This window comes from Branchiostoma belcheri, unplaced genomic scaffold, assembly GCF_001625305.1.
Source record: "Branchiostoma belcheri isolate BF01 breed outbred unplaced genomic scaffold, Haploidv18h27 scaffold68, whole genome shotgun sequence".
NCBI classification, from domain to species: Eukaryota; Metazoa; Chordata; class Leptocardii; order Amphioxiformes; family Branchiostomatidae; genus Branchiostoma; species Branchiostoma belcheri.
Window position 1 is genome coordinate 1168256 of NW_017804331.1, and position 23100 is coordinate 1191355.

General features: G+C 40.5%; 1 protein-coding gene across 1 annotated transcript in view; it reads right to left on the bottom strand.

Annotated features, from left to right (window-relative positions):
* The window catches only part of LOC109484062 (kinesin-like protein KIF28P), an 83239-nt gene that overhangs the window by 54556 nt on the left and 5583 nt on the right, over positions 1–23100 (bottom strand). The window contains exons 2-5 of the mRNA XM_019787263.1: positions 13821–14003; positions 6466–6672; positions 917–952; positions 378–461 (exon numbers count right to left, since the gene is read on the bottom strand). Coding sequence (XP_019642822.1) covers positions 378–461; positions 917–952; positions 6466–6672; positions 13821–14003 — 510 coding nt within the window. The remainder of the gene's footprint in view (positions 1–377; positions 462–916; positions 953–6465; positions 6673–13820; positions 14004–23100) is intronic.

Here is a 23100-nt window from a genome sequence, read left to right on the forward strand (position 1 = left end):
GAAGAATAGTCCATAATGGGCTAAAGGGTATCTCAATAAACTGAAACTGAAGTTCCATGAGGCAAGGGAACTGATCTTCATCTTCAAGTTTGACTCCTGATACATAATGACTTTAACAATCTTTCCGATACGTTGATGAAGGTTAGACATCCGTGTAAACAATACTCATAGGAAACTCAAGCTCTACAACTGGATAAATTACGGAGATAATATCAGGACATTTTGAGTGACATCCACCAGTCTTCTTCAGCGTCACTAATGGACCTTTGACATGTTCAACCGGTTTTTCCAGTTGCTCATATATGGTTTGTCGAGTTGTTAGTTTATTAGTGACACTGAAGAAGAGTGGTGGACCACAATCTAAGAAAAGGACTCACCTTGAGATGTTCTACATAGAAACCTTGCTTGGGACTTTGTCGCACAGTTAGATTCTTAGAATCCTTTGACAGAAGGTCTCTGACCTACAGATAAATCCATGAAGCAGAATTTGTCAGTCACATGCACATATTGGGTCTGCTTGAAAAATAGTAGCTTAAACTCTAACTTTCAAAACACCTTACCATCCTGAAATATTGGGAAAAACAGTCAAACTTGCAAAGTTGTTTTTCATTACTTTACATTCCATACAATTACAAACACGAGAAAGGTTTGGTCCACAGTATTGTTATTTCTGTGCAAACTTTGTTATCCATCAGAATGAATATTTATGCAAGCATCATATTGCATAAGACATGGACAGGGGATATATCAATTCAATTCATTCTTTATTTTAGGCACACAGCCCATATCAGGACATAAATTAAAAAATACGGATACACAAACGTAAGTATAATACATGCATGTGCAGAAAGATTAATGTTAAAGAAATTTAAGGAGAATTTGTGAGATCATTGTAACAGGAAAAGTTTTGTCTTACCTTCTCATTATATATCTCCAACATACTAAAGCTAACCTGTAGAAAACAGAATAAAACAGCAAGACCAGTCAAAAAGTAATCAAAAACACACAATGAATGGGCTCACGGTACTAAGTTAACGTAAAATTAGCCTCCATAGCATGCCAAAAAATGGGAGGTTTGGGGGGTCTTCATGGTCTTTGGGAGCTTTTATATCTTATTTTCTGATTGCATATAGACAACATAGCCGGCCTGGTTGAATTACCCCCGTTTTTAGAACTGGTCTAATCAGAAAACAGCCAAAGACCACCAAACCCCCAGTTGTATAAGCCTGCTACGGAGGCCAAATCTCTTTGTAGTTCATGTAGTCAAACTGCATTTAAGATCATTAAATATGATTAAAAAAATAATATTTTCACACACGTTTGTCGTCCTTGGCCCATAGTTTATCTTTATTTGAGATATGCTTGCTTGATATTTGAACTGGGTGTCGAATGATCAAGGTCCAATCGATAAAAACGTTTTCGAGATTATTTTAGTGTAACAACAGTGTTAGTAACTAACTAATTATCTTTATCCGGTAGTGACCATTCTGCAGTTTTGTCTATGCTTAATCTCGCTGTGTTCATGCTACATTTCTTTACCTGTCACAAGTCTTTTATAACAATATATATGAATGGATAAAAGAGTCAGGGAAATCAGTGTTGAGCTCTTCCACGTGGAAGTATCAGGATTGAGGTACCAGCAGTGACAATGAACCTTAATTTTTTCTCTTTCTCCTCATTGCTTTTATTTCCTAAAAAAAAAAAACAAATAAATATACAGAAACTAAAACACAAGAGGGCACAACTAAACCAAATTGAGTAAAAACCAATTTTGAAGATAACTTCTACAAAAGTAGACAGACACATATACAGTAGGGGAAAAATGCATCCCTTAAACATATCAAATGTTTAATTCTAGTCCAAACTCAACTTGACCCACCCTACTGTTACAGATAGGTAATATAGTCTGAGTTAAAGATTAAGTGGTCTGAGCTTTGCATCAGGATCGACCCAATTTTATAGTTTAGCTTTAATAAGTGATGTTTTCATCCCAGAGCAAACAGAGGTCCTCGACTGTGAAAAGGCCTCCATGGTAACTATCAAAGGGCATCAGGTTAGGAACACTCAGTCACCGGGCACCACTCCTGCTATTCTAAACACAGTGACTCAGGGCTGGAAATACTGGGTGCATGTGCACCTTAGTGCACCCAAATTTGGAGCTGTGCACCCAATTTTTTTTCTGTGGGTGCACCTGTACACCCAAATATTTTCTTAGGTTTAACGTATGTAAAAATGTTAAATGTATAGTAGTAGTAGTAGTATACAGCATATTCTTAACATCTAAGAAAAAACAATACTATTCTTATCTCCTTTTCTTGAAATGAAACATAATAATTATAGTTTTTGCAGACATACTACTTATTTTATCTTAGTAAGTAGTAAGTAGTAAGTACCCAATTTTTTAGGTTGGGTGCACCAGTGCACCTATTCCCAAAAATGAATTTTGAGCCCTGCTATTCTAAACACAGTGACTCCTAGTCTCACACTCATCTGGCCTCGAAATTAAAGGGGGCCCACAAGCCCTTTTCCGTAGAGCGTAATCGGCCGTTTTAATTTTATTTCGAGCCAGGTCACCAGGCACCACTCCTGCTATTCCAAACACCGCTGCCTCCCGTGGGCCTTTGTTCGAACGGTTACGTGCAAGCGGTCGTACAAAAAGTGACAGATCTGATATTCATTACCTTGCCAGTTGCTTGGTTTCAAAACAAATCAAGCCTAGGTGGGTTCAAGGGACGTTTAGACATTCGGGCAGAAGTCATGCACTGCAAAAGACTACATCTGAGTGGGGTCGTGTGGTGTAACGACAGAGCGTTCAGCTCGGAACCAAGAGGTCCTGAGTTCGAATCCTGCCATGCCACTGATCTTGTGGGGAAAGGCACTTCACACAAATTTCCTCAATTTACTCAGGTGAAAATGAGTATGTCTGTTGTCTGTTCATACATTTGTCTGTGTTGGAGGCGGCATAAAATAAGTTAAAAAACTTGAGTGTGTCGTCACGTAATAAATGTTAGAATAGAAAAAAAAGACTACACCTGAGTGAGTTTAATGAATAGGCCACAGCTAGTCACTTTCGTTATTATTTACCACTTTATAGGCTGGTATGTTGACGTAATTTGCCCAACTGTTGCCCCAGAATAACCACAAAACGCCCATACTTTCGAAGTGTAAAGACACTATTTTCTACAGAACATCTGAAACAGAAATTCTGATGCAATGTTGACCAAACATCGTTTCGTGCAGGCGCAGTACGTTTTGCCAACATGCTGGCTTCTGCACGGATGTGGCCCAAAAAAAGTCAATACAGAAATGAATAATTGAGGAGTTAGGATCAACGTCTTCATTGTTGTCCTAACACAATATTTCCACATCCCGTTCCTTTGTCTGACACAACAGCTACATGTACTCCCAGAGGTCCTCAGCTGACAAAACCTATCGATATCACTTGTCACACATATTATGCACCCCTTTTCACAACTTTATTGCTCATTTTCATGTGTACCGTTACACTGAAACTATGCTGTGTTTTCAATCGACATTCGATACACCAAATCGACATTTGATACACAAAAACCAGTAGGCTTCTACTTTGGCCGGTCATGTTGTACGTAGTAAAGAACCAGCCAGTAGGCTTCTATTTTGGAACCCTGATACGAAGAGAAGAATCAGACGTCCAAACATAGCACTTAAGAAACTTATAGAAACTGAAACAGGCTTTTTTTACCGAATTCTAGGATCTGTACCCCTTGTAGGAAGGCCTGGTGGAGGCTGATCAATATCACTTGTCACACGTAATTTGCACCCCTTCTGACAACCTATATTGCTCATGAGTACACAAATCTATCTCCATGTACATGTAGCTTCCACCAGGCCTTCCTACGGGGGTACGGATCCCAGAATTTAGTAAAAAAGGGGATCCGAAATAGTTGACCAGGAGAGTCAGTCCACGAGAGGATTAATTTCCCAAAATGAACTCTAAACGGGCTAAACTCCCCTAGACAATCATTCTCCCTATTGGCTAAATTTTACTTTTTTTCTTAAACAGTGTTTTTAGTCTGGTGGAGACTAAGGCCACACCAATTTAATTTCTTGGTTAACGGATTTTTCTAGAAAAATAATGGAGCGGGCGGGCAGAAAAAAATAAAAAATAAAAACAGGCCTAGGCATCCCATTATGGCCCAAAATGGTACGATAGGACTAGGAGCAATGAAGTCAACACACCAGGCTGGTTCAAAATTTAAACAATGAATTTTGAACTTTTAATGATACCATTGCATTGAAAGATGGAATAAATGTAACAATTAGGATGAAAAGGACTGTTTTCAACTGTTCAGGGCAAAATATGAGCATTTTGCAGTTGATTCTGAATTTTTATTTTTATTTTTCAAATCAGAAAAAAATGAAGCAGGCCAATCCGTTAACCAAGAAATTAAATTGGTGTGGCCTCAATTTTATTGGGACTCCCTGGCCACTGACCACTTTTAATCGGTCCTTATTTCCCCAGCTGGCCTTCCCCTTTCTCTAAAGAATCCACTTGTCCACAGCGACCAATATTTGACAGGTCCCTTGAGTATATTTTATGGTCATGTTTGGACGTACAGTACAGAAATTCATCCTAAAGAAAGAACTGGTTTTCATACTTTTCAACTGACAGCAGGACCTGGAAAGATTGTAAACTTGCTTCCGCAATTTAAGTCTAATCTGCTGGTCACTCTACAAATTTGGGGAAATATTCATAGCTTGTCAAAGGAATCCACCATGTGACAGTTCACAATGTGGCTCGGATTCTTAGTTGGAAGTTTAAGGGTTAAATAGCAGGTTGTTGAAGAGATCTCGTGTGATTGTGGTCTCATTCATGAGTTTTTTCGATACATTAGAAACCATGCATTAATGAGTGACTTACCAGACCGTGTTCCCTATGATCCTACATTAAATCAATTGATATCTTTCATGCTATGTTGAGCACACTTACCCTACGTCTCATAAAAAAATTGCCAACGACTTCTATACACACAATCCCCTTTTATGGGAATCAGAAACTGCACTTAGCGGCTGTCCGCAAGAGGCCCTCCCGCGCTGCAAACCTACGACCGCACAACTCACAACAATGGACTGTGCACGTCCGACCTAGCGCGCGGCTGCCGACAATTACGTCCTAATTTCATCAGTTACAAACAAGCTTTCACCGCTTTGACGTTTTACATCAGTTGGGATGGCTAAAGGGGAAATTCTCACCAATAAAAACACTCGTTTATACAGCCGTTTAGTTTTTGACTTGGTACTCTTTTAGGGGGTACACTCGGAGTAATACATGAATGAGACCTTGTGACCATTTAACTTCCTTATGACCCTGGCCAGGTGAGCTAGTTGGATATTTCCTTCTCGTTCTACAGTTTCTGAAAAGTTTTAAATCTCTCTGGACACCTTCAAGTGTTGAGCACGTCGTCCGCTGCTATACACTACAAAACTGCACGGATGTACCTTTGCATAACCACAATAAAAGTTGATGAAACCGTCATTAACGTCATAAATTCCATTCCACGTGGATCAAGGACTGCCAGAACAAACAGCCCACATAAATCAGGGGGATCTAGTTGTGTCCTATCTTACTTGATAGGATATAGGGATTTTCTTTTTACACAACCAGTAATGTCTCTCACCTGGTTAGGCCACACCAATTTAATTTGTTGGCTCTCAGATACGCCTCTTCATTTTTTTTCTGATTTGCAAAAAAAAACCAAGATTCTGATTTGGAAACAACTAAAAAATTTTCATATTTTGTCCCCAACAGTTGAGAAAAGTCCTTTTCTTCCTAGCTGTTACAGATTTTCCATCTATCAATGCAATGGTTTGATTAAAAGAGCAAGATTCATTGTTTGAATATCAACACAGCCTTTTGTGACTTCATGGCTCCTATCATTACATTTGGGGCTATAATAGGATGCCTAGACCTGTTTGTTTTTTGTTTTTTTCGCCCCGTCGCTACATATTTTTTTCTGAAAAAATCTGAGACCCAACAAATGAAATTGGTGTGGCCTTAAATAAATAAACTTGTATTTAGGCCACAACAAGTAAATTTTATGGATGACATCCTCCGCCGACTCCAAATCTAATGCGAGCGGGCGAAAAAAAACAAGGCGGGCAGAAAAAAACAAGGTTCATACATTTTGAAATGTTGACTCAATCATTGTACAAATGGTTTTTATTCAATGCGAACATCATATACACAGCCAGCATCACATATCACTGCATCAAGTTATCCGCCTTTTTTTGTCGCCTCTCTTCATATTAGTTATCTGCCATCCACCTTCCAGCATGGCAACAGACATCTTTTCCCATTTTCGGCATGTTGACCACTGTCCGAGGGCAACAAAATTTCTTGTTTTTTTTTTCAAAATCAGGCGAAAATTAATGCGCGCGCTGATGTCAACCATAAAAATTACTTGCTGTGGCCCTACTGAATCTTACTTGATATTGCCTCTCTTTGTCTTCGTTCTTTGAGATTGCGGTAAACAGTTCGTCGCATGTGATGGGCACAATGCCTCTGTTGACGCCGTAGCCGATCATGGAGTAGCTCTTCCCCGCTCCGGTTTGTCCGTAGGCAAACAGGGCCGCGTTGTAGCCCGCCCAGGCGTTGTTCAGGACACCTTGTCCAAGATCGTTAAACACTCGTCTCTGCATAAAACATAAAGATTTTTAAAGATTTTTATTGTCCAAACAGTACCCGTGCAGTCGCAGCCTTTATACGGCTGAATTAATGCAGGGTATCACATAATAATCAATACAAATCACAACAATCAAATAATACACATGACACATTATATTTGTTCCACAATTATTTCTTGTGGAACTGTCGCAAGGGTCTGTGCGGCTGCCATTCGGCGCCACAAGGTGACCTCAATACGACTTTCCCCAACCGAAGTTGGTACCCATTCACACCTGGGTGGAGTGAGGAAAGTCGTGTAAAGTGCCTTTCCCAAGGACACAACGGCGGGGCCGAACCCGGGTGTCCTCGCTACACTACACCACCCAACGAGTCAGCAAGTCAGTGAGTGTACATGTCATGTATATATGATAGGCTGTAATAAAGGGTTAATAAAGGGTTTAATAGATACTACAAGTCTTAACACTACAGTACTGTTAGTGCCCTGTCCCCTGTATAATGGTACGGTCCAAAAAGTGGTCGGTTATTCTAATAACCGACCACTTTTTTCATTATTCATCACTTATGATGTTACGTTCTGATGACTATAAGCAAGTCAAGTGAGCGAGTACTACATGCTACGTGTCTCTGTATCTGTATCTGTATAGCCGGTATTCGCAGGCACGCGGCGCGGCGGCAGCTGGCTATATTACACCGATCGACCTGTTACACCTAACCCATGAACTTCTAGCTCTAGACTTTGTTTAAAGCTATCTATTGACAATGCCCCTACTGTACTTGGTGACAGTGAGTTCCACTCTGCGATAGTTCTAGGAAAGCATGAATTCTTGAACACCTCAATCCTTGGTTGATAACTCTGGTACTTGAAGGCATGGCTATTTCTTGTTCTCTTCTGGGCTGGTATTAGGTACTTAGTAGTTGGGACATGTCATGTAAACCTACAAAATATTTGGGTGCACAGCTCCAAATTTGAACCCAGTATTTCGAGCCCTGATATGGTGAGTTCTCTTCTTCGCAAGCTCCGAAGAGAACTATGTTTCCCGTCTATTTCACAGACAAACACACACAATTAGGGTAGTGAGCTCACCGTCACCTCAGTACGGTCGGGCATTTATTGCAATTGGCTCGTCAATTCAGTAACACCATTACTCTCTACACATTGTAGCTCTCATAGCATGTACATACTTATACAGGAGCCTAATACAACAACAACAAGTCATGTGCTGCGAGCTGGCGACCTATTTTACCCTGGTTGCCAATTGTTTAGCCAAAGTCGGGCTGGTCGGTTAAACCAATGCTCTGTCCAGCGGATGTTTAACGCATCCTGACTTGTAAGTAACTTCTAACCGGCGAAGTTCAAAAGCTCATCTGCGTGAACAAGGTCGAAAACATCCTGGCTAAGCAATGATGCGTTACAGGTACACCTGAATAACTACTGACCTTCGTAAGTAACGTGGTTCAAAATACGACAATAACACAATTCTGGAGTATATCAGAGGTTACAGCTACACAACATACTGAGTACAGCAAATGGCCACAATGTGACTGGGAACGCTAGCAAGGCAGGTATCTTGCAGAGAAGAGACAACATGAAGGTTATGTAACAACTGATACGTACGCTAAGTCGCAGGTACCATTGAGGACAACGTACAGTGCCATGACGAATGTACGAGTCTAGATAAGTCAGTAAGAACTAAGGTAGCGCGATGTCGTATGAGATGAGAAAACATAACTAACGTTCTACAATCCAGGTGTTCTCGGGTTAGTCATGGGAGGGTTGGGTGGGAATGTGACCGTAAAGAGAAAGGTTGAGCCACGAATGACCCTTACGAGGGTTAGGGAGGAAGGGTCAGAGGGTAAAGGGGCGGAATAATTGGTATCAGGGTAGGGGTCACGTGATTGTCTGTTCAGCCGACGGGAAACGAGATTTCTCTTCTTCGCAAGCTCCGAAGAGAACTATGTTTCCCGTCTATTTCACAGACAAACACACACAATTAGGGTAGTGAGCTCACCGTCACGATGCAAAAGGATAGCATCTCTGTGTATACCCTTGTACACAGAGAGACAACATGACCGGGAGGGAAAGGATGATGATGAGGTGGGAGAACCTAGGGAGAACCGGCTGGGCTAATCTAAGTATGATAATTGTAAAGTACTGGAGTAACGGAACTGGTACGATAATAAAAAGACAGTCTCTTCGGAACAAGGGAGTCATACGTGTAAGGAAGCAACACGTAGGATTAACACGCAGCCTGTAAGTTCATGTTCAGAGTCACGGAAGTACAACTGATGACGACTTCAGATGGTAACGACTCCTGGCGATGACGACTGGCGGTAACGACTGAGTTCGAAGTTTTCGAGAGGTCATGTCCGTTCTGTGCGCTTGCACAAGACGAGCTACAAATCTGCCTTAGTCACAAGTTCAAATATGCAAGGTGATTCAGTCCTGACTGGAGCGATGAACCGCACAGCATCAGTCCCAGGTCCACACGCATGGCTGCCACTGCAGGTTACGCTTCGCTGAACCATTATCACGATGAAACAGACAGTACTACGAAGCAGTCCGGTCATGCTGGTTCGTACATTAAACTCGGCGGGGAAAAGTCCAGCGTCCGCATGCAGTGATCCACGCTGGGGTCCCTTAGTCCTACCTCGACAAGGTGTCAACGCGTCTACACAAGGAACGTCCGATAGAACTTCACGTTCGTCCGCGCGGCGGAAGGAACTTCGTGGTGGAACTTACGTTCACCCACACTTGGGTGCAACTACTGGTGGAATTGCTCCTTCATCCACACGGGGAACCGGTAGAACTTCACGTTCGACTTCCGGAGAAACCTGACGCTCACGGGACTCTAGTGAACTCAAGTTCACCCGCACGGGGGGTTGAACTTGGATTGGACTTACGTTCACCCGCACGGGGGGTTGAACTTCGATGGGACTTACGTTCACCCGCACGGGGGTGGAACTTCCCATGTATCAACAATGTGTCCACAGGGGGGAATAGCATGCACATAGCCATGTGACGAGGAGCACACGGGGCACACGGGGATCACATCTCAAAGGCACACGGTGCACACGGGGAGCACATCGCAATTCAACGTCACACACATAACGTTACTAGTAACCTGTCAGGACATGGGGTAGGGGGGTAAGGCAAAATGGGGGAGGAAGGATGGGGTGGGGGATAGAACAAGGAGGGGTAGGTACTGAGGAGGAGGACGTTCCCAGGAACATGCTATGCCAGACTGGAATCTGCGAATAAGGAACAATCAGGTCGTCAAAACAGCTTCAGACCGGTGGTGGTAGATCATAAGAGAGAGCTGCAAAGTGTAAACAGCTGTTGGTAAGGCGGCAATATTGAACAACTTTCTTGTCGGCGACCGGAAGGACATCACGTCACTATGTACTATTCGCAAAAGGGGGAAGCATTAGTTCCTCCCGTGTGCAGCAGACTAGTCGTAAAAGGGAGAAACATAATTAATACGTGGAGTAATTCGGCACAACTGCGTCTACGAAATTGAAAAAACGATGAGATCAATGCGTTCAATGCAAAAACAAGAGTGTACAAACACAAGAACGACTTGCTACTACTACATGTATTAGCATATGTGTATGAAGGGGGGGTGAGTCATGTGCACATGTCAAGATCTAGGGTGGGAGTTGGCTAGTAGGGGGAACAGGGTCGGGGGTCGGGTGGGGGTGGATGGGACGGAAAAACAAGGCGAGGTGAGGACATGAGAGGTAGGGTCCGAGGTAAGGATCATATACAACGTGGACGCACCAGACATGTAGTGAGAAACCAATCAAACAGTCAGGACAGCCCATCAGAGATCATCAGACAACAAATGCTGGAAGAGTGAGTGTAGAAAACTGTGCATCACGTGGGAGTAGGGCAGTTAGCACATTAATAACTGACCTAGCCAACCAGTCTATCAAAACAAAACAAACAAACGAGGAGGTTGTAACCGATCAAGGATGGGTACTATATACGGGAAGAAAGTCAGGAAGTTTGTTGGTCAATCACGAGGTAATAGCCTGGAATCCTGAAGGCAGAGCGGAGGAACGGAGCGGAGACACAGTCTTCATGGATAGATTCCAGGCTAGAGTGTTTGGGGTGAAAGGGGATATTACGTTCATAACATCACAACGTTCACACGGGTGGGTGGTCTGGAAGAGAAAAGGCTAGGCGGTCAACTGTAACAGGCAGGAAGAGGGTATAGCCTGGCTGTCATTAACGCAGCGGGAGGTGAGGAAGTGCGCTGTCCTCGAGTGACACCTCGTGGTGGGAACGTCTCTGTTGAAGGAAGAATGTGTAAATAGCCAGAGCGCAAACTAGGAAAAAGCAAGGAAATTAGAAGCGTTACTAGAGTAGTACACATGCAGGACCACACGCAAAGAGATCTATGAACGCCCATGATGCAGCAACCTCCTGCTACAGAACTTCCATCATCAGGCGGGCGGGGGTAGCCAGTGGGGTCCGAGCTCGAGGTGGTCCGGTCTGCCGAGGCGATGGAGACTTGGCGCAAAATCCTTGGAACAGACGATCGATGTGAAGAAACGCGACGAAACTGTAGCACAGGGGCGCGCAGAAACCAGTTGAGCTAGCCGCTGGACGCACATAACGGAGGTAGTTCTGGTGTAGAGGTCAAGATCCATGGCGGAATAATCAACTTACGTGGAACGCGAACGTCTACACAAAGGAACAGTCAGAGAGACGGGAATCCACACGAGCAGAAGTACAAGGTGAAGTAATCCAGTGACCAGCGGAAGAAGCCGAGGGGAAATTGTAACTACACACACTTGGGACAAATGTGATCGGGAGCCAAACAAATGTGACCGTAAAGAGAAAGGTTGAGCCACGAATGACCCTTACGAGGGTTAGGGAGGAAGGGTCAGAGGGTAAAGGGGCGGAATAATTGGTATCAGGGTAGGGGTCACGTGATTGTCTGTTCAGCCGACGGGAAACGAGATTGTTCGTGTCATTTATGATATATGATAGACTGTGAAGCCTTTAAGCTTAATTAAGACCCTTGCCTCAAATCAAGCTGCCCCACCTCTTAATACTGTTTGTCAATGACTTGTAATATATCAAGTTCTTGTGAGAAGGGCTTTGCTCTTGGTGGGGGATCTTTAGCCAATTACCTGTAGTCACGTAGTTGAACAGGCATCACAATAAAATGATATATAAAGGTTAAAATGTAGTCCTTAGCAGCCACTCAAGCTCAAGAAAATCTTTTTAAATAACTTTCAATTTGTTAGCATTAACATTTTTTTATGTCTTGGGGTGGTGGGACTACCGCGCACTGGTATGTCAACTTTGTGTATTTAAATGTTAATTGTATTTTGTTGTGTGCCGCTGTTAATATAAGTTATAAACTTGAGTGCAGCGCCACAACGTCCTTGTTATGCTTTGATGTTTTGATGAATAAAGAAAATGATAATTTTATTTATTCATTTCTGTATTCTTTTACCAGGGTGGCACTACTCAGTGACATAGCACTGCTTTACAGAGTGGCCCTGGGTACGACACATATATACACGGAAATACGACAATATTTAACACTTGTAGCCACGGAAAGGGCACATACTGTGACAAAAAAGAGATTTAAAGTTCAATATCAACGCCTGAAGATCAAACACTACTGTGCTTGTAAACGTGTCACTGTGAATGAAAATATACTTGTACTGTTGTAGACTTCGAAAGGGCACGTACTGCGATGAGGATTTAAAGTCCAGTGTACAAAATACTTTTTTGAACCAGGTTGCCCAGTGGGCAACCTACGACAAAAATTAGGTTGCCCATCAGAATTTTAGGTTGCCCCACTATGATATGAAGTTACTACTTTCCTCAAATTAAGTAATGTTACATACATAACCCTTTGACAATATTTGTAACTGCCTTTAGCTTACTGATACTAGTAATAGCCATTAATACCTAAAATTAAAAAGCATCTGCCAGATACAGTGGTGCAAGCCAAGTCGGCATGATTTTGGGGGGGGGGGATTCTTAAAATTCAGGTAGCACACTGGGCTACCTAAGTTCAAAAATAGGTTGCCCCAAGTAAAATTTAGTTGCCCGGGGCAATTGGGCAACCATGTATTTTGCACACTGCTGCTGCATCGATCATTGACAATCCCGTAGCGGCTATACTTTGCATCCAAAAAATTTACTTGCCCAATTACAGGGGGATATTCACTTGCCTGAACAGTACTTTTACTTGCCCTGGGCAAGTGGGCAATGGGACTTGTCCAACCCTGCACGTACTGCGACAATGAGGATTTAAAGTCCAACATCAATGTCTTCAAATCAAAGACTTCTTCCTGTACTTGTGAAGGTATCACAATGGCTGGTTCAGCTATTTATGGGTGGTACCCAAAAAAATAAACAGGTGCCAGTTTGTTTTGGGTTTATTTTAAGAAAGGTCACTTCCTCATCCAGAATATCTTTTGGTTTTGCTGCCTTGAAATTGCTTTGGATGCCTTTAAAATGAAAGACTACACCCCAAGAGCACTCTAGGCAGAATGCACTGCGCCTGCGCGAAACCCTGATTTTTCACGGTTTCCGTTGGATGTTTTGTCAACGTTGCATCAGAATTTTGCCTGTTGCAGACGACATCTTTTCCGACATAACATTTAGAAACTGCAGACAGGATGTTAACCTTATATACGTGAATATGACCTTATATGAGACGTCCGGCCGAAGTGCTGTGCACAATACATTACAAGTTTGGTGCAGTAAGTTCTGTCAACATGCTATACCCAAGTTCTCACCTGGTCAGCAATACAGTTACTGTATTGTATTTAAGTTGGACCACTACTAGAGGAGTAAAAAAACTATTTAAAAAAGCATAATCCCTACCTACTGACACTAATTTTTTCGGGACTGAAACAGGAAACACAACGTTTTTTTTCCTAAGCCTAGCCCACAGATCAGCCATCCCAGCCGAGTCATACCAAAGACTTTAAAAATGGTACATACTGCTTTCTCTGCTTAGCACTCAGCATCTATGAGAAATAGCATGGGAGTTAAACACACAGCACTACCAGTGGGCTAGCCCCTGCTGTAGTGCATGCACAACTGTGTGGCCCAAGGGCTACAGAAATGGAGATGGGCACCACCCCTATGCTCTGTACAGAGTGGAACGGGACCAGTTCTCACCTGGTCGGCATATTTACTGTCGGTAGCCTGATAGATTCCGCTGTCGTCCGCCTGAAACCCGTCATGAGACCAGTAGGACTGGTCGAAGCCGAACATCTTGGTGTTGCCGGTGGCCGGGTCTGTGATGACCGTCTGGCTCCCACTCATGGACAGGATACATTTCGAGTTGGCCGCCTTCTCTCTCTGCAAGTACATGTAAACATACACATGTAACATCCGTGTCCATAATATCACCAGGGTCCATCATATCACCAGGGTCCATAATTTCACCACCTTGAGAAACAGTGTGCTTAAAGATATTTTTACTGCAACATACTTTTGGTATGCACTCCTTCACACCTCAAATGTACATACCTAGGGCATGTTGCAGTAAAAATATCTTTAAGCACACTATTTCTCAAGGTGGTAATATTATGGACCCTGGTGGGATTATGGACACAGATGTTACATCTTGAAAGTTCATCTGTGTTGTCAAGGAATGACAAAGACTTGAGTTGTACAGTCGAAAATTTGGGTGAGTCCAATTTCTTGTGTTGGAAATTACAGTTTAATCTTGCTGCATAGCAAATATATATAATTTAGACTTTGGCTGGTACATGTAGGCTGTAAGTTAAAAATTTACTTCCAAACTATAACGTTAAATAAATACGAAAATCTTCTGAAAGTAGATATTATAGATACGATTATGAAAGTTACACATTCACGAATATAATACTTCTAAGTCTAACTGACTCTAAGATTTCAGACTTGTAGGAAGTCTTTTGGATTTCTAGTTCACCCGATTTCCTGTGCCTGACCTTTTGACCTGTCATTCTGCCTGTCAATCTTCCCCACCCACTGCCAGCCAGCCATTTGGAACAAGCTTGATGGTTAGGAATTAGGGCTTCAATCCTAACTGATGTGGTTGCCTTTAAAAGGAAACTCTCCTCATTTATGTACAACAGATTTTGCCAAACCTACAGTTTAGAGCAACCCTGTACGTGGCAGTTATCTTGTGGTTGCGCTACTTGTCTGGCCACAAGACCGCGCTAACTGTGATATCACTGCTGGCTATGTAACTGTCGTTATTTGTTGTCTCGAATCAATAACTCTCACATTGTTAATAAGTTGACATGCCTTGTAGCTCTAAGTTTATTTATTTGTTTCTCAAATTGTATTATGTGATTTGATTACTTTTTGTATTGTTTTGTCATTTTATTGGTATGGCAGCTTTGAAAAGGTGTTTCATGTCAGAAACACCTGTTTCGCCATGCCATCCACAGTGCATATTGTACGTGGTAAAACTTAATAAATAAATAAATGGTTCATGTATAGTACACAGTATAAAGACTAAAGTTCAACACTGCAAAACTACAGCATTTATCATTGTTAGTCTGGGTGTCACTTTGTAACAATGAGGTGTTTTCTGCATGTCCTACTTCTGACTCATCCCTACTGAGTGTTATTCTCACGGCCAGAAGCAGCCATATTTCTGCAGTCCATTCAGTATTGTTTGTAGTTTCTACAGAGTTTCTTGGAAATATCCTCTCCTAAATTTCCTACATATCCGTGAAATAAATTAGACCTTGGTTTTCATGTTTCATTACCATAAGTATGGATGAAATATATTGTTTTTCCTCGTGTCCTACTTCTGACTCATCCCTACTGAGCGTTATTTTCGGGGCCGGAAGCAGGGATATTTCTGCAGTCCATTCAGTATTGTTTGCAGTTTCTTGGAACCCCCCCTCTCTCTCTCTCTCGCTCTCTCCCCCTCTCTCTCTCCTATAGCTTTTTGGAAACTTAGTGACTTCTCCTAAATTTCCAACATTTTTAAACGAGTAAGTTTCACTTTATAATCATAAGTATGGATGAAACATATTTTTTTCCTCATGTTTCTTCATTTTCTTCTTCTCTTGCCTGACATTCAGCTTTGGGCCAGAAGATCTTAAATTTGGTATAAGGGAAGAGTGGGCAAATGCCGCTGGTCATTTTTCTTTTTCTTGGCTTTTCTTTTCCTTGGGAAGGGTTTAGTGGGTCACGACTACACACCTGTGTACTCTGTTGGGCATTCATTGAAAAAAATCAGTTATGTTCGAAATACCTGTCTGCAGTCTGCAATCTGCAGATAGATCTCAAAGATTGCAGAAGAAAATTTTATACAATCTGTAATTTTGCAGCAGGAAAAATTGGCACTTGCGATTTGGCGCTCTTGGCCCCAAGGACAGACAACACTTAAGCTCCTGTTCTGAAACAACAGGAGCTTCTTCACTAATTTACATCAACCTTGTCTTGACTTGTCTATCTTTTGTTTCCTTTTGGACTTCCAAAAATTTGTCTTCACTAATTTGCAAGATTGTAGTATAGAGGCTTGTGTATTTGCAGAAAGTATTTCCAAATTGCAGAACAAAATTTTGACTCTTCTGCAATATTCCAGAACACTGAAAAAAAAGTATTTCGACCACTGATCAGTTATGGGCTACCTTAAGAATAATGTTCAGTTGGCTGTCAGTTTGTACAAAAGACTTGCTCTATCAAGATCAATTGAATTTGAAGGTCTAATGGTTTGTACACAACCGAACAGACCAAAAAATCAAAATGTTTCTGACTCCAGGGAGCAACAATGTCGTTTGGGTAAATCACGGGGCATGCTTTATACATTTATCGAGAAACCTAACACAATACTAGACATTAAACATGGCAATCACTACATACGTTACTACGTAATCACATGTGCCCACCACCCAGGCACACAGCTCGCAAATTTTTCAGGGTTTACTTTGCAAACAGACTTAGGAATACATGAATAAGAGACTTTGTTTTTGACTTCAATGTTATCGCGATTTTACTGGACTTGAGATTAATTGAGTGTAAAACGGCAAATAGATACGGCACTAACTCTTAAACGTTACTACTTTACAGGGATCGGATCAGACTGTTCCAGACACCAGTCACCAGGCTAGTGACAGCTTGAAATTCATGTTTGGGAATACAGTATTCGAAATACCTGTCTGCAGTCTGCAATCTGCAGATAGATTTCAAAGATTGCAGAAGAAAAATTTATACAATCTGCAATTTTGCAGCAGGAAAAAATTGGCACTTGGGATTTGGTGCTGTTGTGAAACAGCAGGAGCTTCTTCACTAATTTACATCAACCTTGTCTTGACTTGTCTATCTTTTGTTTCCTTTTGGACTTCCAAAAATTTGTCTTCCAAAAATTTGCATATCATTCAATAGTTCATGCTTATAAACCTGCAAGATTGTAGTATAGAGGCTTGTGTGTTTGCAGAAAGTATTTCCAAATTGCAGAAGAAAATTTGGACTCTTCTGCAATATTGCAGAACACTGAAAAAAAGTATTTCGACCACTGGAATAGGTAACTGTGCCCTGGAAGCCAGGACTCGTTTTCAGGGCCGAAAGAGCCCTTCGCCCGCTGGTGTAAATTACCGCTACAGGGAGTCTAGCCTGGGGGGGGGGGGGTTGGGCTGGCCCTACAAACGAGTGATAGGCCAGCCGAACAAACCCCTCGGGCTCAACTCCCCGTAGTGGTAATTTAGATAGGCGGGCGAAGGGCTCTTGGCTGCCGAAGGAAAACGGCTAACGGCCCGATCAAAGCCAGATACTAGTTTTTGCATCCAGAGTAAGGTAACTGGTGCACCCAACCTAAAAATTGGGTGAACCAAAAACTTTTGGGTGCACCATATAAAATAGAATAACTAGAATGTTTGGGGAGAGTCAGACCCACCCATGTCAAAGAACCCACTGCACTTACTCTTCAAGCAGAGGTTAGGGTTTGGGGTTATTTTTGGCATGTTTTTAGACTTTTTTTATCAACAGCACTGGAACGTTTCTTTTTGGGTTGGGTGAAAAAGAAAAGAAAAATTTCTGTGCAAAAAAGAAACGGGGTTACCCTGATAAAAAAAAAAGTATAAAAAACATGCCAAAAATAACCCAAAACCCAAACCTCTGCTTGGAAAGTATGTTATGCCTAAAAAGGCGGTTTCCTGGTTATGCGAGATAAGTATATAGGGATCCATTACTTATACAATACAGTTTAACAAAGTAAAACTTGCATGAGAACACAGTTATTTTCTATGTCAATGTACAACCAAATGTACAACATTTTGTCACTCGGGTGTCAGATCAAGGAGCTAGAAAATGTTGATCAGCTCAAAACATTTAATTTTATTTATGTCCACCCCCAGAAAAAAGGCTAGGGTCGGCAGATTTTTCTTGGGTCGGTCAGAAAACAGAACATTTTTTTCCTAGGCCTAAGGCCACACCAACTTAATTTCTTGGTTAACGGATTCGCCCGCTTAATTTTTTTCTGATTTGCAAATAAAAATAAAAATTCAGAATCAACTGCAAATGCTCATATTTTGCCCTAAACAGTTGAAAACAGTCCTTTTCATCCTAGTTGTTGCAGTTATTCCATCTTTCATTATTTCAATGCAATGGTATCATTTAAAGTTCAAAATTCATTGTTTAAATTTTGAACCAGCCTGGTGCGTTGACTTCATGGCTCCTATCATGCCATTTTGGGCTATAACAGGATGCCTATAGGCCTGTTTTTATTTTTTCGTCCGCCCGCTCCATTATTTTTTTTAGAAAAATCCGTTAACCAAGAAATTAAATTGGTGTGGCCTATGTTATGCCTAAAAAGGCGGTTTCCCGGTTATGCGAGACAAACAAACCGCACAGTCACCGGGATGCCCGCCGCCAGGTTATGTCCTTGCACCGAGAGTGTTTGGGAGGATTCTACGGTTGCTATAGCGATGTGTCTCCCCCACAAAAAGAACTCTGCTACACTTAACTCTTGAAAAAGAGATTTATGTCACCTTCCATTCATATGTAATTGGCGGACAACAAGAAACCTTTGTAAGCCGCTGCCCCCCTTTTCTTACATCACATGCCACTGCACAGTGGTCGAAATACTTTTTTTCAGTGCTCTGCAATATTGCAGAAGAGTCAAAATTTTGTAAGTGCAATTTGAAAATAGTTTTTGCAAATACACAAGCCTCCATACTACAATGTTCTCAAACCAATAATATCTTTTTTACATCATATATAGCTTTGTAAATCTGTAGCATTACTGGAATTCTTTTAAGTTTAATCTATCACTCTTTTTAATTTCAGACTTTATAGATCCTTCTCCATAGAAAATTTATCATTTACATTTTACAGACAGGTACTTCGAACACTGCACTGCAGGAAGCATTAGCTGACTGAAGCCAGGTATTTTCCTGGAAGATCAGTGGTAGAAATACTTTTTTCCAGTGTTCTGCAATATTGCAGAATTTCACAATTTTGTTCTGTAATTCCAAATTACTTTCTGCAAAATACACACTTAAACCCATGGAGTATACAAAATTACATGTTGGCAAACATGCAAAACTAATATCTTTTAATGATGTCAATGGTTAACACAAAGAAATATATCAGAAATCAACAAAAAAAAATTTACTTTTTAAAATTTCAATTTATCCAGTTCGAAAAGATTCAACAGTTTTATCACTTTATCTTTATCCTGGATGATTAGCCTTCACCAGCGTATATCAGATATCATTTTTAAAAAATATAATTTTAGAAAATTCAAACAACTCATAAGTCTTGACTACCTGTTCCAAGTAAGTCAAATTAATACAAAGGAATGCATATATGACTGGCCAAGTACTATACATATATCACTATACTATAAATATATACTATATATATATATCAGGGCTCGAAATTCATTTTTGGGAATTGGTGCACTGGTGCACCCAACCTGAAATATTAGGTGCACCAAAAATTTTTTGGGTGCACCATATAAAACAAAAACTAATTACAGATTTTACAGATCTTCTGAGCTTAATTAAATTTGAAAAGGGGGCAAACTTACAAGAAAGATTTTATCATTTTTCTGACACTTGTATGCCAACAATATCCTGCATACTATTATACATTTTATATGCACAAAAATACCTACAAAAAAATTTGGGTGCACTGGTGCACCCACAGAAAAAAATTGGGTGCACAGCTCCAATTTTGGGTGCACTAAGGTGCACATGCACCCAGTATTTCAAGCCCTGTATATAATAGTGGTTTGTAACAAGGCCTATGGGAACCCAAAAACCGGGTCATATTACACTGTATTATGCCAAGCTAATAGAGTAAGCCATTGATCTGTAAGCCACCAAAGCTGACTTTTAACTTTTAACCACAATTGAGTTAATATAAACAGGGCAAAATCACAGCTGTTTGCTAGGACTTAAAGAGATCTTCAGTGCTTAGCAATGGATAAACAAAATACAAACAAGAAGTCTGTTGCTGATAAAGATAACGTCATTGAGGTAATCTCTCTTTGTCTGGTGTATTATGACTTTCAATAAGGTCTGTAATTTGAGGCCCTCATTATTCAGGGAAGCATACCACACATTTCTGACTCTCCAGCCTAAGGCCACACCAATTTAATTTGTTGTTTCAGATTTTTTCAGAGAAAATTTGAAGCGACAGGGCAAAAAAAAAAACAGGCCAAGGCACCCCATGATAGCCAGAAATGTTACAGTATGAGCCATGAAGTCAACACACCAGGCTGGTTTATAATTAAAACAATTGATTTGGAACTTTTGTTGAAACAAAGTTGCATTGTTACATTCATTGAAAAAGTTTAACAACTAGGAAGAAAAGGACTTTCTTCAACCCTTGGGGCCAAAATATGTCTTTCGTTGAGCATTTTGCAGTTGATTTAGAACCTAAGAAGAAATTTTTTTTTTTGCAAATCAGAAAAAGTGGACAGGGCGAATCCGAGAAACAACAAGTTAAATTGGTGTGGCCTAATGTTGGAAAAGAAAAGAGTATCAATGATGTAGCTACCAATGAATTTTCATTCACTCCTCTTTTGCTGGAACACTAGACACAACAACATCCATACTTTGAGCCTCTTGTTCACAAATATTTGACAAGCAAAGTTCAATAGGTCTGTTGTCTATAACTAAGTCCTTCTTTCAATTTCTCTCTTCTGCTAAAAAGTCATGAATTCTAGTTACTTCTCTAGAACACTAGACACAACAACATCCATACTTTGGGCCACTTGTTCACAAATATTTGACAAGCAAAGTTCAATAGGTCTGTTGTCTATAACTAAGTCTTTCTTTCAGTCTCTCTCTTCCGCTAAAATGTCACGATGCACACACTGCTTTTAGACACTGCTTGCCCCTCTAAAGCTACTGTTTTGATAACTATATGTATTCTGCCTGAGGCATGCAAAGTGTTTATATGTTATAACAGACAAAGCTATAGTATAGGGTGGAAAAACATTTTCTAGCTTACTAACATAATATAACTGCTATGTTGATGTAATAGTCACCTGTATGTGTTTTATTGGTAAATCGGGACTTGAAATTTATTTTTGGGAATAGGTGCACCCAACCTTCAGAACTAGGTGCAGAAAATGTTTTTTGGATGCACCATGTAAAATAATTTTAAAGAGGAGAGTGTCAGCAAAACTACATGTAACTTCAAAAATTCCAATGAACCCAAATTCTAACTTCAAACTCTTAAGTTAAACAAGTCCTACAACAAAGATTTTATTATTTTACTGACACTCAAATGTCAAGAACATGCTGTATACATTTTAGTTTACATAGTTAGACCTACGAAAATTTGGGTGCACAGTTCTAATTTTGGGTGCACTAAGGTGCACATGCACCCAGTATATGAACCAGTCCTGAAAGTAAATAGAGTTCACGGTGAACAATTGAGGGTATTTCAGCCATTCCCGTGCACAGAAAACCTGCCATTCTTCCCTTCCCTACTCCACTGACAGGGCACAATAAAAAAGGGACAGGCACTGCTGCAGGTATGTCATACAGCACCAACAACCTCGACTGTTACTGGTGAACTATGTACAACAGTAACACACACACACACACAGACTGTGACTATGTAAATAATGTAAATTTGTTCATGCTTGTTTCAAAAAGAGAGAAGAGATCTTGTAGATACAGACATAGCACAGTAATGTAGCACTTGTTCCTGCTACCCTTGTACCTCAGTTCTCTAACTTTTAAGTGCATTTGGCCCATGTGGGGTGTGAATATGCAACCAAGTTCATTGTCATTGTCATTGTGACTTCACAAGCTAAATATAGATCTACCATGATTGTGTAACATGAATAGTACTCGTTATGGGAAAAACACGTTCACAAACAGTAAAGATAGAATGGATGAATGAAATAAAATAAAGATAAAATCTCTCCACAAGAACTACCTATTTTTTTTTCCTTACAAACAATTTGGACTGGACAATGACTGGACTGGACAATTTCTACTTTTTGTTATTATCTATTGATGTTATTGGTTACTTACTGTTTTTCCGTTATTATAATTGCCATTATCATTATTTATTGTATCACTACTGTTTGTATGTGACTGTTGTGTTTTGTTTGTAAAACAGGGCCCCATTGAAAAGGAGTGTAATCACTTAATGGGCCACCCTGTATAAAGATGACGGAAAATAAATAAATAAATAAATAAATAAATTTTTTTAATTGATGTGGATGTGCGTAGTAACATCTGTGTCCACAATATCACCAGGGTCCATAATATCGCCACCTTGAGAAACAGTGTGCTTAAAGATATTTTTACTGAAACATACTTTTGGTATGCACTCCTCCACACATCAAATGTACATATCTAGGGTATGTTGCAGTAAAAATATCTTTAAGCACACTGTTTCTCAAGGTGGCGATATTATGGACCCTGGTGATATTATGGACACCGATGTTACTAGTACTACTGAAAGTAGGTCACCAATCTGCCCAAGACATCACAAGTGAATTATTTATGCCTGATAACTTCACAACTAATGGGTCCTGACTGTTATGAACGTAAGATGGTTCCCAGGGGAATCTTTGAGAATCTGGATTATTCAATTCAAAGGATTTTCTCCATGGAGATATGTACAGGTGTTTAGGAGATAGATGACATCTATATCATTGAAGCAAAGGTTATCACCTATATCAGCTATAATTATAAAACTGATATCACTATCAAAAATGAGCATTTTGCAGTTGATTCTGAATTTTTATTTTTTATTTGCAAATCAGAAAAAAATGAAGCGGGCGAATCCGTTAACCAAGAAACTAAATTGGTGTGGCCTCAGCTATAATTATAAAGCTGATATCACTATCACTAGCTATATCACCATTCCATATGGTTGTCCTTGACAATCAAATCCTCTGCAAGCCTATGTTCTTGTCAATTCTATTATGAAGAATAGCTTTGATTTTTGTTTATTTTGTTTAACAAAATAAACAAAAATC